Source organism: Carassius auratus, chromosome 30 (genome assembly GCF_003368295.1).
Source record: "Carassius auratus strain Wakin chromosome 30, ASM336829v1, whole genome shotgun sequence".
Classification (NCBI taxonomy): domain Eukaryota; kingdom Metazoa; phylum Chordata; class Actinopteri; order Cypriniformes; family Cyprinidae; genus Carassius; species Carassius auratus.
This window is the reverse complement of record NC_039272.1, coordinates 8419752-8438349: the sequence shown is the minus strand read 5'-3', so window position 1 is coordinate 8438349 and position 18598 is coordinate 8419752. Positions and strand designations below refer to the sequence as shown.

General features: G+C 38.3%; 3 protein-coding genes across 5 annotated transcripts in view; all 3 read right to left on the bottom strand.

The window, feature by feature from the left end:
* cert1a (ceramide transporter 1a) overlaps positions 1-2303 on the bottom strand; it is a 32092-nt gene extending 29789 nt beyond the window's left edge. The window contains exons 1-2 of one of the 2 annotated variants that reach the window (XM_026211133.1): positions 1805-2303; positions 655-789 (exon numbers count right to left, since the gene is read on the bottom strand). In XM_026211133.1, coding sequence (XP_026066918.1) covers positions 655-789; positions 1805-1891 — 222 coding nt within the window. In that variant the 5' untranslated portion in view covers positions 1892-2303. The remainder of the gene's footprint in view (positions 1-654; positions 790-1804) is intronic. The other variant, XM_026211134.1, reaches the window with a different exon arrangement.
* A 1381-nt stretch (positions 2304-3684) lies between these two features.
* arsk (arylsulfatase family, member K) lies at positions 3685-7890 on the bottom strand. Its single transcript, XM_026211136.1, has 8 exons — positions 7507-7890; positions 7254-7383; positions 6980-7139; positions 6288-6570; positions 5149-5320; positions 4839-5063; positions 4265-4480; positions 3685-4132 (listed from the first exon to the last, which is right to left on the bottom strand). The coding sequence occupies exons 1-8, from the start codon at positions 7621-7623 to the stop codon at positions 3858-3860; spliced, it is 1578 nt and encodes a 525-aa protein (XP_026066921.1). The 5' UTR covers positions 7624-7890; the 3' UTR covers positions 3685-3857.
* A 363-nt stretch (positions 7891-8253) lies between these two features.
* Positions 8254-17697, bottom strand: nol6 (nucleolar protein 6 (RNA-associated)). 2 transcript variants are annotated; one of them, XM_026211130.1, is made up of 26 exons: positions 17514-17697; positions 17152-17376; positions 16869-16985; positions 16577-16753; positions 15948-16116; positions 15596-15730; positions 15343-15512; positions 15049-15169; positions 14771-14829; positions 14573-14674; positions 14202-14317; positions 13939-14116; positions 13686-13808; positions 13441-13589; positions 12227-12302; positions 11998-12138; positions 11800-11917; positions 11025-11179; positions 10747-10910; positions 10500-10652; positions 10322-10419; positions 9517-9641; positions 9340-9426; positions 9051-9251; positions 8830-8931; positions 8254-8705 (listed from the first exon to the last, which is right to left on the bottom strand). In XM_026211130.1, exons 1-26 carry the CDS (start codon positions 17559-17561, stop codon positions 8556-8558), a joined length of 3459 nt encoding a protein of 1152 aa, XP_026066915.1. In that variant the 5' UTR covers positions 17562-17697; the 3' UTR covers positions 8254-8555. The 2 variants fall into 2 exon arrangements, with proteins under 2 accessions (XP_026066915.1, XP_026066916.1); XM_026211131.1 differs by having other exon boundaries at positions 15343-15506; positions 17514-17696.
* Positions 17698-18598: the final 901 nt, after the last annotated feature.

Below are 18598 nucleotides of genomic sequence, written 5' to 3'. Positions count from 1 at the left end.
TTACTTCACTTTCAGCCATAAAGCAACTTTATAGAAGTTCAATGCTGATTCAATTTAGTTTAATGACAGTGTCAAGCTGCAAAACTCATCATTTATATAAAAAAAAAAAATTAATTTCATCTACAAAGCAGCTCACATTACCCAGCTTAAATCTCTTTCAACTGTCAATGTTGAAAAGCTAATCAATTATGAAATATCTTCAAAAGCAACTTATGGTCTTTATGCAGCTCACTTCAACTCAAGTTGTTGTGTTGTCATCTGATAATGTCAGTACAGTCAGATTGATACAATTCTCAGATTTTCTGTCTAAACAAACGTCTTTTAAGCCCCATTATAATGATAAGTATTCAGATGTGGTTTTGCAGGATGTTTAGTATGGATGCCACTAGGATATGTCATATTCTCCTCTGTCCACCTTGAAACAATCATGTTGTTCAAGAGAAACCCCCAAAACAAGTAGGACAGCTTCCCGCTGACAGTAGAAGACAGATAAACACTGCACGATGAGCAGGAAGCGTTAATGCTCAAATATTATTACACTGTGTAACATATCAGCTCTTCACACCACTGTGAAGCCAAGATACTGAAGTCAAGATAAGCCCCTGATAATCATAGTGACAGGACGTTCTACAGATGAGATCAGATCAGCCTTACCGTGATGACAGCCTTGCTGAGACAGATGGACCCTCTACAGCCGTACTCCTTCTCATCTGCTGACCTGTAGTAACTCAGAGTATTGCCCTTCAGCACAATCCAGCGATCCTGCCATCCATGAATGTAGTTTGTCCACTGGAGACAAACAAAGAGTTAATTATTCGAATCATGCTTCATAGCACGTGGCTCACAGTTATCACTTCAAGCACTTCTAACATAAAGATTAAACCTTCTGAAGGTTCAAGGCTTCAAAGTTCAGCAGGACTTTAACTGAGCATTACCCAAACTACAACTGAATGGGTTTATTCAGTTTAAGTGTCATAACACAACTTGTGTCATAAAAACACAGAAGATAAAGATCATTTATAGGCTAAACCTATACATTTATAAAATTAACTAATAAATGTCAAACGTAGTGACGTACTCGTTTACAGAGACGTAAAAGTTTACAACTTCCCCAAAAACGTCATGTAGCCAATGAATGCTTTTAGGTTTTGAAAAAAAAAATATTTAAAAATATATAAAAGAAATACTTTACTTTAGTAGGATCATCATGGTGTGATTTTCCCTAAAAATATTACTATTATTATGCGACTATTCTTTGTCAGGATGCAACTACATGCTTTTTAGGATTTTTACAGCGATTTCATTTATGAAAACATTTATTTAACATTAAAACACTCATTAAGAAGTCGTTTAGAACGTAAATATGCATTGCATTTGCTAACTTACTACTATTTTTCCACATCTCTTAGTTTAAAATGTTTGCATAAATGCAGTAACTCTACCCTTGCTAATTTGACATGTCTGAAAGCGATGATTTCAGGATTTATGAGGTGCTGCCTCGATGAGCTCGGACCGAATCAGATTCGAAAACACATTTTTAAGAGCGGCTGTCACAAAACCGTTCAATGAAATGTAGACCGTATTGTTTAATTCAGACATCGTTTGTATGTTACTGATTGTAATGGTAGGGCAAAAATGCGCAGTCACAAAACTTCCAACAACTTGCGACGTTACAGATAAATACAAGCCCACGAATGTAACTCACTAACATTAGTTCCCACAAAACCAAGCCCAAATACTGTTGCACATTAGATAAAAACGTTGTAAGGTGTATTGTTGTACAGTAGGTTACTCTTGTGTTTACCTTGCTGAGCGTGCCGCCGAGCTCGTCCAGTATCTCTAACTCCGGGTCTAGATCCTCATCTGAACCCGACGAGCTGAAGTCCGACATCAGGGAAAATAGGAAAAAAAAGTCCGCTTTCGTCCTGTTTCTTAGTTTGACCAGATCGCGTTCTAATTTAAAGAGAGTAAACAAACACTAGCTGCGAAGCCGCTTAAGCTCTGATGTAAACAGTGCCAGGTGCGAAAGCCCATCCTACTCCGGTATCAAACATCTGATCAAACAAATGACGACATACAGCGACGAGAGAGCATCGATGGCGTTTGTCTTCAAGCCTTTGATCCTCACTCGAAGAGATTCACGTGACCAGTGCTACACTAGAAGTGAAATCAATATTGCGTGTCTACAGCAACAATACACTGTTGTTTTGACATACTGTGTCTGTCTGCTGTCGCTTGTATACACACGTTCCACGATTGTCTTGAGTTTTAAAGTTTTGCCTTTTTATGTCACCCCCTTTCGGTAGCACGACGTATTACACAAACTATGTTCCATCACCTCCACTTGTTGATTACCTTTGGGAATATGTTAGAAAACAACCTTGTTAATTCCATGTTATTATTTTTTTACACATATGATGAAACACTGATGAAAACACTTCCAGGTTAGAATTTATGTGACCAGCCTACACATAGTTTGGGTCACAAATTAAATTATTTATATATACATATATATTTCATTTTTATTTTTACACATTCCTTTCTATTTACATGTGTATATATAATTACTTAAATATATGATGAGTTTGCACTGTGTAGTTCAGCTGCATTTTCTGAACTCTGGGTGACAGTTGAGAGAGTAGTTACCATGACGATTGCAGCATCCTCAGACAACAAAGAGGACCTTTAAGGAAACAACTAATTTGTGCCTCTCTCGCTCATTTAATGTCAAAGTTAGTTGAATTAATTAATTGTCATACCAAACTGTAATTTACATGTTTTAATGTTCAAACTATTGGTTATTATTTATTTTATAAATAATTTTAAGACACTTACAGTATGTCATATAAAAGTTTACTCATGTATTCCTTACCTGAAATACTTGAGTTGTTTCTTAAGATACTTAACGTTACCTGAATTTATGCCAGTTGTAAGAATTAGGGCATTTCTGTACTTTCGGTTAAGGTTGCTATCATTTAACATTATTTATTATTTATTTGATCTATACAGTGTGTATTATTTTTTACCAACGTGTTTATGAATAATTTTGTGATTCATAGTATCTTACTGACTCTGAAATACAAATGTTTATGTGTATTAAAAGACAACAAAGAGGACCGTTAAGGAAACAACTGATTCTTGTCTCTCTCTCTCATTTGATGTCAAGTTGATTACTGCTTACAGTCTTCCCGACTGCCCGGGACCTGTAACATTTATGCCAAAATTAAAACAATAAATTATATTTTTGCCTAAATTAAAAGCTTACTTTATATATACAGTACAGACCAAAAGTTTGGACACACCTTCTCATTCAAAGAGTTTTCTTTATTTTCATGACTATGGAAATTGTAGATTCACAATTTAGCCATCAAAACTATGAATTAACACATGTGGAATTATATACATAACAAAAAATTGTGAAACAACTGAAAATATGTCATATTGTAGGTTCTTCAAAGTAGCCACCTTTTGCTTTGATTACTGCTTTGCACACTCTTGGCTTTCTCTTGATGAGCTTCAAGAGGTAGTCTCCTGAAATGGTCTTCCAACAGTCTTGAAGGAGTTCCCGAGAGATTCTTAGCACTTGTTGACCCTTTTGCCTTCTGTCTGCGGTCCAGCTCACCCCTAAACCATCTGGATTGGGTTCAGGTCCGGTGACTGTGGAGGCCAGGTCATCTGGCGCAGCACCCCATCACTCTCCTTCTTGGTCAAATAGCCCTTGATGCCTTCAGTGTGACTCTACAATTGTCATAGTCATGAAAATAAAGAAAACTCTTTGAATGAGAAGGTGTGTCCAAGCTTTTGGTCTGTATATACACCTTGTTTGTGTTGATCACTGACAGTTATATAACGGATGATCAATTAAACCCCAACAGCCACTCTTCAATAACTCTCTCATAGTACTTGGCATTCTTTTGCCAGTCAATGTGCCATCGCAGGTTGGCTATGATCTGGGAGTAACTGTCTCCTAGGTTTTGCTTCCATTCCAGAAACTGTTGTTTATTGTAGCTGTGAACAGCTTGGGAAACACTGGGATAGTTCACAACGGTGCGTAACAGCTTGTCCAAGTCCTGACATACATCAGGGAAATGTGATGCAACATTTCTCAATTCTGATTCATCTTTGGACAAGTCTATGTGGAGAGAACATTGAAACCAGTTACTTAAGGCAGTTTTATATAGCAGGGACATCATATCCCTGTTGGGCAAAAGAAGATACATATTATTACACATAATCAGCAGTCCTATCATGAGAAGAAACTCACTAAAGAGTTGTGTGGGAATGGTCAATCCATCTGCATATGTGATGTACTTCCACTCGCCGATCCTCAGCATATACGTTGAGGCATTCGCATTGCAACCATGATATTCACTGAGCACCCAGCCGGGATGAGGCTCTCCTGACTGTGCTCTGACCCCGGAAACCAGAGGGATCAGCGAGTGACCACTGAGACCCCCTGGCTGTGGAATACCAGCAAGATCTAAACAAAATATAGTGCAGAAGGAAATAGATCAAATCGTTTCCAGGTTATAATTCATTTTCATTTTGAGCAGCAAATCAGAATATTGGAACGATTTCTGAAGGATCATGTGACTGGAGTAATGATGCTAAAAATTCAACTATGAAATCATTGGAATAAATTACATTTGGAAACATATTCAAATACAAAACAGTTATTTTAGATAGTAAAAATATTTCAACACGTTGCTCTACTTGCTGCACTTTGGATTAGATAAATGCAGTCTTGGTGAGCAGAAGAGACTTCTTTAAAAAAAAAAAAAAAACTGTAAAGTTTGCTAAGGTTCACCCAAATAGTTCCCACCAGTTCCCACCCTTACCAAGCAGAGTGGGATAAATGTCCACTAGAGACACAGGTAGACTGATTTCAAAGCCAGTCTTCACTCCTGGGCCCATTATAAGCAGGGGGACATGAGAGCTGCCCTCAAACATGGACATCTTATAGAACTGCCTGTGCTCCATTGCTAGATCCCCATGATCCGAAGTGAACAGTACGACTGTCTTTTTCAGTAAGCCAGTGTCTCGGAGAGCATCTATCACCTCACCTGCAGACAAATAATGATAGTATATCATTACATTAAGCCCAGTGACAAAACATCACTTAAACACACGATACGAGTGGCTGCTCACCCAACATGCTGTCTGTTTCAGCACACATGGCATAGTAAAAGGCTCTAATGTTTCTGATCTCTTCTTCTGTGAAGCGGCCACTGCAGTTTTTGGTGAAGGTGGAGTAGTAATCCACAGGGTGCATGTCTTCAACCCGTAACCACTTCGGAACAGACACTTGATCGTAAGAAACCTTTGAGACAAAACACAACCATTGTCAAAGTACCTCAGATAAACTACTACTGATGAACAGCCCCTGTCGACTGACTGTTATTATTGTATAAGCTTTGAATACAATCAGTAAGAATTAGAATGAACCAAAAATATGCAATCATAATAACAGCAGTGTTATTTTTAGATTATATGCTATTATAATATTTGATTGTTTTGAATTAACCTACCTTTTTATGTCGTAAGTTTTCATTAGAATTTCAGTTTAAATGCTAATCATTTTGTTGTAATTTTCTTATTAGTAAAAAAAAAAAAAACACTATATATATATATATATATATATATATATATAGGTTTAATTTCTTCCAAGTTATTATACTTAATACTTTCAAATTATTTTATTTTGGTTAGTTGCTACATGCAACATTTATTTTATATTCTTTTAAAATATTTATATTTTATTCATTTTAGCTTTAATTTAATTATAAAACAAATAAAATAATTATTGCAGTTTTAGAATCCATAGCCATGCCTCTGCCACATAAATAACTATGGTTGTCTTAAGTCTTTAGAATCAAACATTTAAAAAAAATAATGACATGAAACAGCAAAAACAAATTAATGAGCAAATAATATATATTTTTTAATATTATATTTGACGGTTTTTGTTTGGAACTGTTGTAACTACAAAACAGACAAATTTTTTCAAGTATATTATGTCTCTCACTATTTTTATTTGAATTTAACCGTCGGAGGTCTATGATCAAATCCTGCTGTTCTGTTTCAAAAATAAAGGGAATAGTTAAACAGTGGTTGGATGTTCTTAGTTAACTTTACTTTTATTTTTTAACCGTTTGCTTCCGAAACACACCAATTTAAGATTTCAAGCCTTGTTCAGTTTCAGATTCTTGGATTCAAATTCCAATTTGAGTCCAGAGGAAAAAAACTTTTAACACTCAGAATCCATTAGATCAGGAAAAGCAACCTGCCTTGTTTAGCCAATACGGGGAGGTGCGGAAGGTGGAACCCCCGGCTGTGGGTCCCAGGGAGTCCGTGCGGTATGGGTGAGGGAGATTGAGCCCCACGTATAGGGCAAATGGCTGGGCGAGAGACACAGCAGTGTGTCGAATCCACTGGACGGCAGCATCAGTGATGTTCCAGTCTTTAGTCATCACCCTCTTTGTGGATGTATTACCCACCAGATCTGTGACTGGACGGCCCTCTTGTCTCAGCAGGAATGGAACGTCTCTGGTCCACGCCTCCACCCGATTACTGAACAACAGAGAAGTTCCAGACATCCAAACATATAGTTTTTCGCCTATATTTAAAACTGCATTGTTATAGTTTCATAATTTTACAAACATGATAAATCATCATATTAGAATGATTTCTAAAATCACGTGACACTAAAGTCTGGAGTAATGGCTGCGGAAAATTCAGTGTTTACATTAACGGAAATAAATTACATTTTAAAATATATTCCAATAGAAATCAGTTCATTTAAATGGAAATTACAATTCACAATTCACAATATTACCATTTCACTGTATTTTAAAATAACTGCAGCCTTGATGAGTCTTCTTTCAAAAGACATAAAAAATCTGGCAAACGCACTTTTGAATTGAAGATGCATTTATTTGAGTTTCCAAATACATGTTTGGGGTTAAAAAAAAAAGGTCACCTGACAGAGTGATGTCCTGATGTGTAGTCTAGTTTCCCCATGCTGTGAGTGTGGTAGCCACTCTTTCCTAAACGGTCCATCCATGTGCTGGCACTGGGATCGAGACATTTATAATTGTTCCAGGCCTGAGTCAAATGCACAAACTGGCCACTCCACATAGCTGACAAAACACATTTAGATACATCAAGGTGTTCATCTTATCTCTATATTGCATGTGTACAAAAGTTTCGGTACTCCATTTATAACAACAGATAAAGGCTGGCTAATACTCTACCTGCCCTAGAAGGACAGCAGATTGGTGAATTAGTGTACGAGTTGAGAAAAACTGCACCCATTTCCCTCATATAGTTGATGTAAGGCAGCTGTACAACTTTATTGCCAGGAGAAAAAGTTAACCTGCCATCCTTCATTAATAAGAAAACAGACGACACGGTTTTTTATTTCAGCTGCATATATAAGCTTTTGCTCTCTAGAAAGGCAGCAATTCTGTAAAGTGACTGAAAACGGAGTGAAAATGGGTGACTTACGAAGGCATCAGACATGAGCATGACTATGTTTGGTCTGTCGTGTGATGTCCAGTTCAGATTCATGCAGTTAGCGTTCATTTGAAGAAACAACAGCATTAACACACGGAGCAGGATCATTCTGCGTCCAGACGCCTGTAAAGCGTTAAGAACACTTTTAATAACGATAGCGAGGAAGGCTTGAAAAGTAAGTCGTAAAAACTTCTCTCTTTAAACGGCGAGATTTCCGAGCTGTATTGAATTCACACTGTCAACTAACATGTCCATTTTACACATTTAAGTAACATTAGAGAGCCGTACTATGTCGGTTTAGGTTAGTAACGAGATGTCTAACGAAATTTCATCTTTTCTTTTTCCGTAAACAATCAGGCACACACCGCCACCTATTGGGCAGAGTATAATACTGCAGTAATCCTAGGACGAAAAGACCTGTAATTTCCATAGACTGAATAAAAACAGGTTATTTTCCATACATCCTCATTTTAAATTCGCTTCGGATAAAATAGCGTCTGCTGCTAAATGACTAAATGGAAACGATAAATATATAATCAACCTGACAATTTAGCTTTGTCATTACGGGAATAAAGTACATTTTAAAACATTAAAATAATAAATTGAAAATAATATTATAGATTATGTAATACAATATATTAAAAAACAGAAAACAAAATATTAAAAGTCTCATAGGTGAGACTTAAAAATATTATAAAAAAAAAAAAAGTGAGAAAATACAGCAAAAAAGACAACAAATACTACAACTTGTTCATTTATTTTCCACAATGCAGTAATCAGAATTTGGTGAAAACATGTTTAAGCAATCAAACTGTGGCCTTTATGAAGAACCTTTTTTACTTTAGGGTCTTTTAGTTTTTTTGGTCCTCCTTGTATGAAGGGAAAACATTGTTATTTGATTAAAATAATGCAGCATAACAATACTTTTAAAAGGCAGATTCAGAGAATTTAATTGAAGCAATTCGAGTACATGTAAATGTAGAAGTAAACACAGCAACATCCAGATCAACAGTTATTCCTACAGAAACTACTGCCAGACCCTACACAACCCATTTTTCTGTTCTCAGTTCCAATCTTTTGACGAGACCCTCCCCGATGATGCGGAAATCCTGCAGGATGGCTTCTACATTTGGCACGGTGGTTACCACATCACCATTCACCTCCACCCGGCGGGCGTTCATTAAAGATGTCTGAGAACACACAAAATCAGAAGAAGGTGCCATAAATCTTGACTGTAACGCAATCACTTAAATTCGGCCAACCCTACTCAGGGTCATGGTAAATAAAAGCTCAAAAAAAAAAAAAAGGAGAAACCTTAAAGGGTTTCGGCTCGAAGGCATTTGGCTTCCACAGCACTGCGATCACAGTTCCACCATACGGGTCGTAGAAAAACAGAGCCAGCTCTCCAAATGCTTCCTAAAAATCACAAGAGAACTGGTATAAAATAGATCTGATCTTACATAAATGGTATTTTAAGAATAACATGGCATAACGGAAAAAAATTAAGTAAAAGTGAATTAAAAAGCACGACAAACCCTGAGTTCAGACAGATACAGTCTGACCGGATCATAGTCTATGACTGGCAGAGCTCCTCCCGAAGCGAACGGCTGTCCTCCATGTGTGCCTCGCTGGAAGGTATTGACAGGAGGATCCACAGCTTTAGCTAACAGAGGAACCTGCTTTGAGTCGAGGTGGATCAGAACATCATAAGCCACCAGAGGAGGTCGAAATGCCACCTAGAAACAAAGCAAACAGTAAGGTTTTAAAACAAAAAGTTGAGTTCTGCATAAATTTGCATTATACAGGTGGAATAGAGGAAGTGACCCGCATGTCCTGCTTTTCACTGGAGTCAAGCTGAGTCTCTAAAACACGTAGACTCTCTGCTGCCAACATGACGGCACGCTGGAGCATCTACACAGAGATCACAACAACACTTAGGTTCATACACACTGTACATGGAGCAAATCTATATTAGAATTTGAGAATACTGGATCTACAAACCTGCACAGAAGGAACCTGTTTAGTCCAAACAGAGACTTTCTTGTCATTGGGAGTGACTATGAACATGGTGGGAAGAGATTCCCGAGAGGCCACAAAGTCATTCTTTATATCGGTTTGTTCAACAGCTGAAACATAAAAACACCCGTTTCATTATCCACAGATGTTTCAGGGTGCGCACAGATGATTAGTTCTGCTACCGGTCAGTGTGTTAGATCTGTGTCCAATAGTCATGGACCAAATGACTTCAGTTGTGCTTGACACATGACGATGAAAGGAGGATGTTTCCTGTTTCCTAATGCTGAAGCTCTGAGAAATCTATTTTATCGCCACAGTTTTTGGGCCAGTATTTTTATTTTAAGAAATTAATACTTTTACCATTAAATAAAAAGACAAAGTAAAGACGTTTATATTGTCATAAATTAATTATATTTTAAATAAATGCTGCTGTTCTGAACTGTCTATTCATCTAAATATCCTGAAAAAAGATGTACACTGGTTTCCATAAAAGTATCAAAGAGCACAACGGTTTTCGACAGTGATAATAAGAAATGTTTCTAGAGCAGCAAATCAGCACATTAGATTGATTTCTGAAGGATCATGTGACGCTGAAGTCACTGAAGTAATGGCTGTCTGTAGACTTATGACCGTTTTCCTTCCCCATCCATCAGACTTTCCAGGCAGCAGAAACTGCATTTATATCAAGTAAACACTGACCCGCTGACCAGACGACAACTTTTCTTAAAGTAAAAATAGTTAGTCGTGCAAGCCCTAGAAAGCAACACGAAATACCCAAGGTGAAGCTTACCTGTGAGTTTCCCATTGAGGTTGACTATCAGGGGATTGTTTTTCCAGTCAAATGTGGAAAGCAAATGAAGGAAGCGAAGGAAGCCCACCTGAGGAGAGCTGTGAAAAGGTGTGGGGTCACTATATGTATATATACAGACCATACAATGATGATTACATGAGTCAGACTGCCAAATTACCTTGGTGGAGTGAAGGGAGCAGGATGTAGGAAGAGTGAAGCCACCAGCAGATCAGCTGCTTCCTCTCGGATATCTTCCAACAGAAACTGAGATGCCAGCCAGCGTTTAGCCAGGCGGCACACCACACCAAAACACCCATACTGCTGCTGGAGCCTAGCACGTAACATGTCATACGTTTATCTAAACAAGCCCTTTGCCAAGGAAGACAAGGATGAGTGTGTTCTGCATGTTTGTGTGTATGTTGTACCCATGCAAGGTGCTGGTTAGAAAAGGTTTGTGCAGGGTCTCCAGCTCCAGCGCCTGGGCCTCAGCGTTGTCCCTGGAGATCAGCATTCCCTCGGGGGTCAGGCTTTCCCTCAGGATCTGCGGTTCTCTGTGATACGCCACCTGGATTCGGAAGACTAGACCATCCTGGACAGATGAAGGGGAAATTAATGTTGATTGTGCGAGGAACGTTATTTGGACAGCATATTACTAGAATAGTAAATGTGAAAAAGAAAAGAAGTATGAATAAATGCACGTTACCTTCCACACATCCAGGTAGCCAGGTGTGGCATGGCATCTGTAATTGTGTTGTTTGCACAGCAGTTCTCTCAAGCAGATGTGAAAGGCTGCTTTAACATGACGTATTGCCATGGGCTCACTGGGCCATTTCCCACTTCCCTCCATGTGAACAATGACTAGAGAAACAAGAGACAAATGGGAAAGATAACGGCATATTCAAATAAGTCATATCTGTGAAGCTGTGCTCAAAACAACAACAAAAACATTGACCCAAAATAAAAAATAAAAAAACCTGCAATTTTCATTTTGGGGTGGAGAAACGCTTTAAGACATTAAACAAACTTTCTACTTGTCTTTTAGTCTTCATATAACATCAGCTTGTCTGAAGTTTAGTGTTGGAAATGTAAAAGTAATTTGACTGTAGTTATTCATATCCTCACTTTAGCTTTTTGTAATTAGGTTTCAATATTAATAAAAGTTGTGTTCATTTGTGAAGATTTTGAGGGTGAAAAACTTTTGTACGAATTATAAACTTCTACTGGACAGAGTTTTTCGGCAATAATTCAAAAGTCAAAGTCAGACTCAAAAAAAAAAAAAAGAAAATAGTTTTTGTTGTTGTTGGGGGAATCAGGGTGTTGCTAACTTCTGCTAACATTTATTGACTCATGTTGTTCTAAACCTGTATGATTTCTGTGGAACACATAAGGAGAACTTTGGAAGTATATCTATATCATAGAATTATGAGAAACTTTGCCATTTTGATGTGTTGACAAGACAAAAGTCTGAAATCCATTACCTTTAATAGGGGCTATGTAGCAAGGGCAAGGTTTGTTCTCCTTTGGCACTAATCCAAGATGGTTCTTCTTTTTGTCAAAAAACGAATAGTCCAGCCTCACAGGAACTGGTGGGAAAACCTGCAGAGGACAAATGAGGGAAATTAAGACATATACGTGAATATATGACACAGCTGAATATAGCAGAGGCAGCGACTGACCTGTGTGTATCTTAAGGCCTGGTGGGCACCCTGCACTGACGTGATGGACAGTGGCAGATCCTTCAACTGCCAGAGCTTCCTGCTCAGATCATCGTAAGACTGAACCACCTCCAGACTCTCCTCCTCTCCGGTCGTGTGGTTCTGGGGGACAAAGACACATCATGAACATGTGCAGCTGATATCAAAACAGTTATTGTTTAATGAGTCCACATTCACTTCTATAAAGTACCTGTATGTCACATTCAATGAGATCATCAAGCTGTCCACCACCAACTGTGATGCATGATTTGGGGATATCTGCATGACTAAAATGAAAGAAAACAACAAATAAAACTTTTTTATGACAAAGTAATTAATGGAAAAATGTTCCAAGGAAATGGTAACAAAAAGAGACTACAATGTTCCAGAGTACTAACTTGAAATTAATATTCAGTTTAATTACAAGCTTTCATTTTGAGTTGATTACAATTTAATACGATTCTGACTCATTTGTGTATCTTCAGCATTGATCTCAGTGTTAAGTATTATTTACATACTATTTTGCAGGCTTTATGAAGGTATATTTAAGACTTTAAGAAAATTTAAGAAATTAAAGTGAAGGTAACAACGTTATGATCTCTAAATGTAAATATCTAGAAAGAACACCGTGTATTAGGAAGATGCGCCCAACCACTAGATTATGTTAATAACTTTTACTGTACCTTCTGATAATGCTGGAAAAAAGCGATGCTCTACCACAGTATCTGTGTTGTCTTGTTTTCCAGAGCAAATGTATAAAGTTTCTTATGAATGTTTAAATCTAAGTTTATGATTCACAAAAGGCCCAGAACAGGCTCAGAAAAATATACTTCATTTAAAGGGAAAACAAGTTATCATATACCCCTTTTTATTGACAGAAATTTAATTTATTTTAAGCATAAACTCACTTTAGTCAGGGTTTTTCCCCATTTGCATCTTAAGTAAATGCAACTAAATTTAAAAACATATTTGTATTGGAAAACAAAAATACAGAGGAAGATTAATTTTTGCCAATGCATGTAACATTTAATTTCATGACTTGAACTGAAGCCTTTCTGCTCTGATTTAAGACCTTTTTAAAGGACTTAAATTACGCAAGGGCAACCCATTTAACCAATTTAAGACCTACAGAAACCCACCCTTTTATTAATATTTTGAACTGAGCTTTTTCATTTTTATTTTGGTGTCAGTTTGAATTTGACGTATTTTTTCGTTTAGCAATTCTGTTACGCACTTTTTTCCCCACCTAAAATGCATATTTAATTTCTAAACATTAAAAACAGGGTCCACGGTAGGAAATTCAGTTGCTACTTAATAAATCGAATAACTAAAACAGCGAAAAAACTGTTTGCCAGACACTAAACTTGTGAATTACACCTTTACAGAGTGTATTCAAGTAAAGAAACAGCCAGAATAGAGACGTACAGCTCCAGCAGGTGAGTAATGATCTTCAGCACAATGAATCTCCTCTGAGAGATGGAGTTCCCTGACCACAGCACTGCCTCGGTGATGGCTCCATCCTGGAAGCGTCTCAACTGTGAGCGAGAGCCCCACAGCTGCCGGAACTCAGCTGCCTTCAAACACCAACAACACAGAGGGTTTTCAGACACCGCTACAGAACTGCAGGACACATAAACAACAGACAACTGTGCATATGTGGGCTAGTTTACCTTAGGGTTATCTGCTGGCGGTCCTCTCTCCAGAACAGAGAGAGCATGTTCAAGGTTCAGCAGCAGACCAATGCTCAGAGGCGGCTGGTCCTTGTGCTTGGGAGGTGCACTGCCCACGGACCACTGCAAAACCATTAACACAGATTATGACGACATATCCAGACTGTTTAGGAATGCGCTGATAGGTGAATCAGTCAGTCCTATGTAGTACAATTTGATCAACCAAAGGAGATGTTACTGGTAACATATCTACCTCAGGGTCTTGAGGGAGTGAGTGGACCAGAAGGTGGATCCTTTCTCCAAGCCCTCGCTGCAAGAGGGACAAAACGAAAGGAAGTGCAGTGAGGACATAGTTTCCGCTGTGGTCCATGAGCTCATTGAGGAGTAAAAGCTTTTTACAGGAGGTCTGCAGTTTGACCAGGTTAACCAGTCTGCCAAAGAGAGTGAGAAAGAGAGTTTGAGAATACATGAATACAAACACAAAAGAGCAGCAGGTCTGTGTTGACAGAAACTTACTTAAAGACATTATCATATGTTCGGAGCATGGACTTGGGTGTCATGAGCAGAGCCTGGAAGCCGTCTACTGTCGGATCATCCCAGAACGTCAGAGAGAGTGACGCCTCATGCTGGATCTGACAGACAAAATTCAGATTCTTCAGAAACATTCAGATTATGGCTGTCAAATCATTCAAATTTCCATGTCAATAAATCAATCAGACATATGAAAAGTATTATTTATACGCTATTACAGTATTTACTAACATTTTAATTATTGATTTAGAGCTTTTGCTTCAGCTAACCATTTTCATTTAGCCATACCCCTGCATTTTAAATAATTTTTTATATATTCTAATATTTATTTCATTTTCGATTTTTATTTCGCTCACCCGTTTGTAGGTAAAAACGGTCATGTCTGCAAGCAGATTGAGATGCCCAGAGGGATCCACAAATACCACAGAGTATGCTGCATGAAACTCCGGCAGTGAAGGCTGAAGCAGGAGAAAAGACAAAGAAAGGCATGGTGATGCAACAAAGACAAAACACACTAAAAACAGCAAATAATTGCTTGAGTCACTTCTGCTCACCGCTTTTGAGTCTGGGTTTTTAGCCAAGGTGATACCATTCTCAGTCAGATCTGTGGAAGCTGAAAATGCGAAAAGCAAAAAGCAGATATATTGATTAATACACATTAGTGCTGTCAAACAATTAATCGCATCCAAAATAAAAGTTTTTGTTTACACATACATACATACATATATATATATATACATATACACACACACATTTTTATTAAATATATGCAGGAATGTGTTTGTTTTTGTATATACATAATAAATATGAAAACCATTTTGTCCTCTCTTACCCAAGAAGTGCAGTGCATTCCTCAACAGCTGGTAGGGATTCATGGTTTTGCCCACTTTGTGTGTGGACAGAAGATATGCCATTAACATTGATGCAAGGAAGCCGCAGAAACAACCTGCACCCTGAAAGAAGCAACAGCAACAATTTATACAAAAAATAATAATAACTGAATAACTGTTGTTTGTTTCTTTTGTCTGACTGCTGAAAAAAAAAGGATCTTTAAAAAAGAAAAGTTTGCAAGAACAAGCAGTCTGGCTGTTGTTTAATATTTCTGTGGAAAATGATGTGTTTTAACCTGGTCCAGTTCTCGCTGTCTTAGCCACACTTTGAGGAGAGCCACTCCCTCTCCAAAAGCAGGACACTGTGCACTGACGGCCGACAGGAACTGAAGATGTGACAGCGGGAGGTGATCTCCAAGAACTGTGCTGTTATAATGAGGAGTTGGGGGCTCACTGCTCTCTGCATCATAAAAATTACAGAAATATCATCAGTTTTGTTTGCTACCTCAGACATGAAACTGAAACTGATCTCAGAAAATTCCTCATTACCTTCCTGTGTACTGGCAACACCGGTAAACCACTCAGTCCTGATGTTGTTCTTCTGAGGATGGAAGCGGCTAGGTTTGAGGAAGTCCGGTGGTGGAACTGCATGAATCCTTAACGTGACCTTACTGCTGGCATTACCTACAGTCCACACACACAAAGGTTACATGATCCCTTTAGTTTAAAACAAAGAGCAATATAATCACACTCCCGAGTAACACCATCAATCTCAGTTTTTTTTTACACAGGATTGCTTCAATTAGTGCATTCCACACAGCAAAAGAAAAGGGTGTGCTAAAAGCAATTAACTTTAAAACTAAAATAATTTGACCACAAACTACTGTTCCAACCATCTTACCTGGGGGTTTGAGAAGTAGGACTGGGCGAAGTCGGTTGCCATGTAGACAAGAGTAGTGCAGAGAACCCACACACTTTGCGAAAGAGAGATGCCGCGCCAGGCCGGCCAGATACAGCGCTCGCTTTCGAGAGTACCGCTGGTTAATGGCATCCATTGGGTGTAAAATAGACTTCAAAGAGAAAATATACACCAATATTGTAACAGAATGAACTAATGCACAATAGTTTAGACCGAAAGAGTAACAGACAGACAGACACATACATAGGCAGACATACAATAGATATAGAGAGATATATACTGACAGGTGGATGGATAAATAAACAGAAATATCCATGCATAGATGGTCAGAAAAACATATACAGACGGACAGACAGATGAATATAGACAGATACATACACAGACAGAGAGATAGACAGATATTTACAGCTAGACATCTCCATGTATGAATGGATGGTCAGACACAGACAGTTTGATGTAAAGATATAAGGACAGAGAGACAGACAGATGTATGGACATACAGAGTTATAGACAGACACACACATGAATATATGTTATAAATAAAAAATATATATATACACGCACACATTTCAACTGACAGGCAGAAATGTTGTTTTCAAGGTATAACTTACAGCTGGAATGGTAACAGCTAAGTCCACAGAGACTTTGGGTTTGATACACATGCCAAGCGGATAACTGCCCACCAGGTTGATTGACGCAGGAGGCTCCATGTGAAATTTGCCTTTTGCTGTCGATGGGACGAGGAGGAATGGGACTTCAACACCTGACAACCATGAAATATCATCCAACTAGAGAGGAGAAGAAAACTATTAAGAAAAATTATACTGCCAACTACCAAAGAGAGAATTAGTAGAAATCAGCACTTTTGCTGCCGCTAATGGAAATGCTGCACATATTGCTGACCTCCACAACTTCAGATTCAGGCACACACTGCAAGAAGTCTGTGATCTGATGCACAAAAGAGTCCACCAGCTTCTTCCTCTGCTCACTGAGGGCCACTTCTTTCAGCAGTTCCTCCATCTGAACATCATCCATATGAATCAGTGATAAGAAAGCCTAAAATATACACTGCTAAAGTATACACAGTTCATAGGCATGTCATGAAATGAGCAGCTCAGTGTTGATTTGACACGTTTAAACATGTTATATAACATACAAAGACAGTTAAATGTAAATAATTTCTGACCTGCATTTTCAATATGCTGCAGTGGAAGAGATTCTCTGCTTCTTTCAGCTGGTTGAGCTCTTCCACGGTTGGGGCTTTGTACAGCTCTTTTTTGGACAGCTTGACTGGCCGTAAGACCCCATCATCGGACACGGTGCCCTTCGCTTTTCGTTTGGAGTCCTTAAACTGTTTTACACTCTTTATCTCATCTTCTTCTTCATTCTGAGAGTCATCTAGTAACTCCATCTGTGTAAATATATCAACAAAAATAAATATTTGAATAATATTTTATGTAATTTAAGTTCATTTACAAAAATCTTGTATTTTGAAGATACAACTTTGCTAAGTAACGTGATCAGAAAACTGCGTTAAACCGCACGAACCTGATCTTCCGTTTCAGTTTCAGTCGTTTCCTTTCTCTTCTTCTTCATTTTGCCAGAAATTATAGTGAGCTTTTAGAAAGGTTTTATATTCAAATAATTCATTAATCTACAGTTTCTTCCAATTTACAGTTTCAACGCGTCTCTCACATGGGCAACACATGGGACACACTAACTATGGGCTGCATTGGTGAGCTCACCAATTGGTTCGTTTGCGAGCAACCCTTCAGGGATTGGCTGCTTACTTTGGTTCCGCCTCCAAACATAATCAAGTTTAGTAGAGATTACACAAGACGCCTATTTAGGAATATGCCCCCCCCCCCCCCCACACACACATTTCATATTATAAAAATAAATTGAATGTAAGAAACGGACACGATTAGATTTGTTTTATTATAGGGGAATAAAAACAATGCTTGTCGCTATGTACTGACGTCGCGTAATGACGTACGTCCATAGACAGTAAAAGAAATGGACACAGCGACCCCATTGGAACTCAATTGAGACAAATGAAGCCCAGTTTTAGCGTTTTTTAGCACTTCCGTTTCTGCCGCGCAGACTCAAACGAAGCTTGACGACGTCAGCAACCTGTCTGACAGATGTAAATCTTCTAGTAGCTGTGCATGCAAACTGTCATCGTTAATCTTGCAGAGACGGTGAGCTTGAGCGGGGAGTTCTTTGGCGTGAGTGAACAGGAGTAAGTATTCTGATTAATTATTTTGTATAGTATTTTAAAATGTAACGCCAGTACGCCATATTAAGTTAATTGCCTGCGAGCTTCTGCTCCTGTCTGTACGGTAATGCGACAGAGAGCCGAGTGCTTATGACGCAATCGTTAGCCTATTTTTTACAAAAACTGTTTATACGGGGCCATAATGTAACATAAAAGGTAATGGAGCCCTTTATACATTGTCGTGTATCTTTAGAAATAAATAATGGACAAACGGAGTCTTTAAACGCCTCAGATGTAAAGTTATTCGCTGTCAAAGTGACGCCAAAATGAATGGGAGTCAATGGGAATGCTAACGCAAGTGAAGTTCTGCTAAAAGATGGCAGCCCCCACCCGACTTCAACTTCCGGTCGAGTTC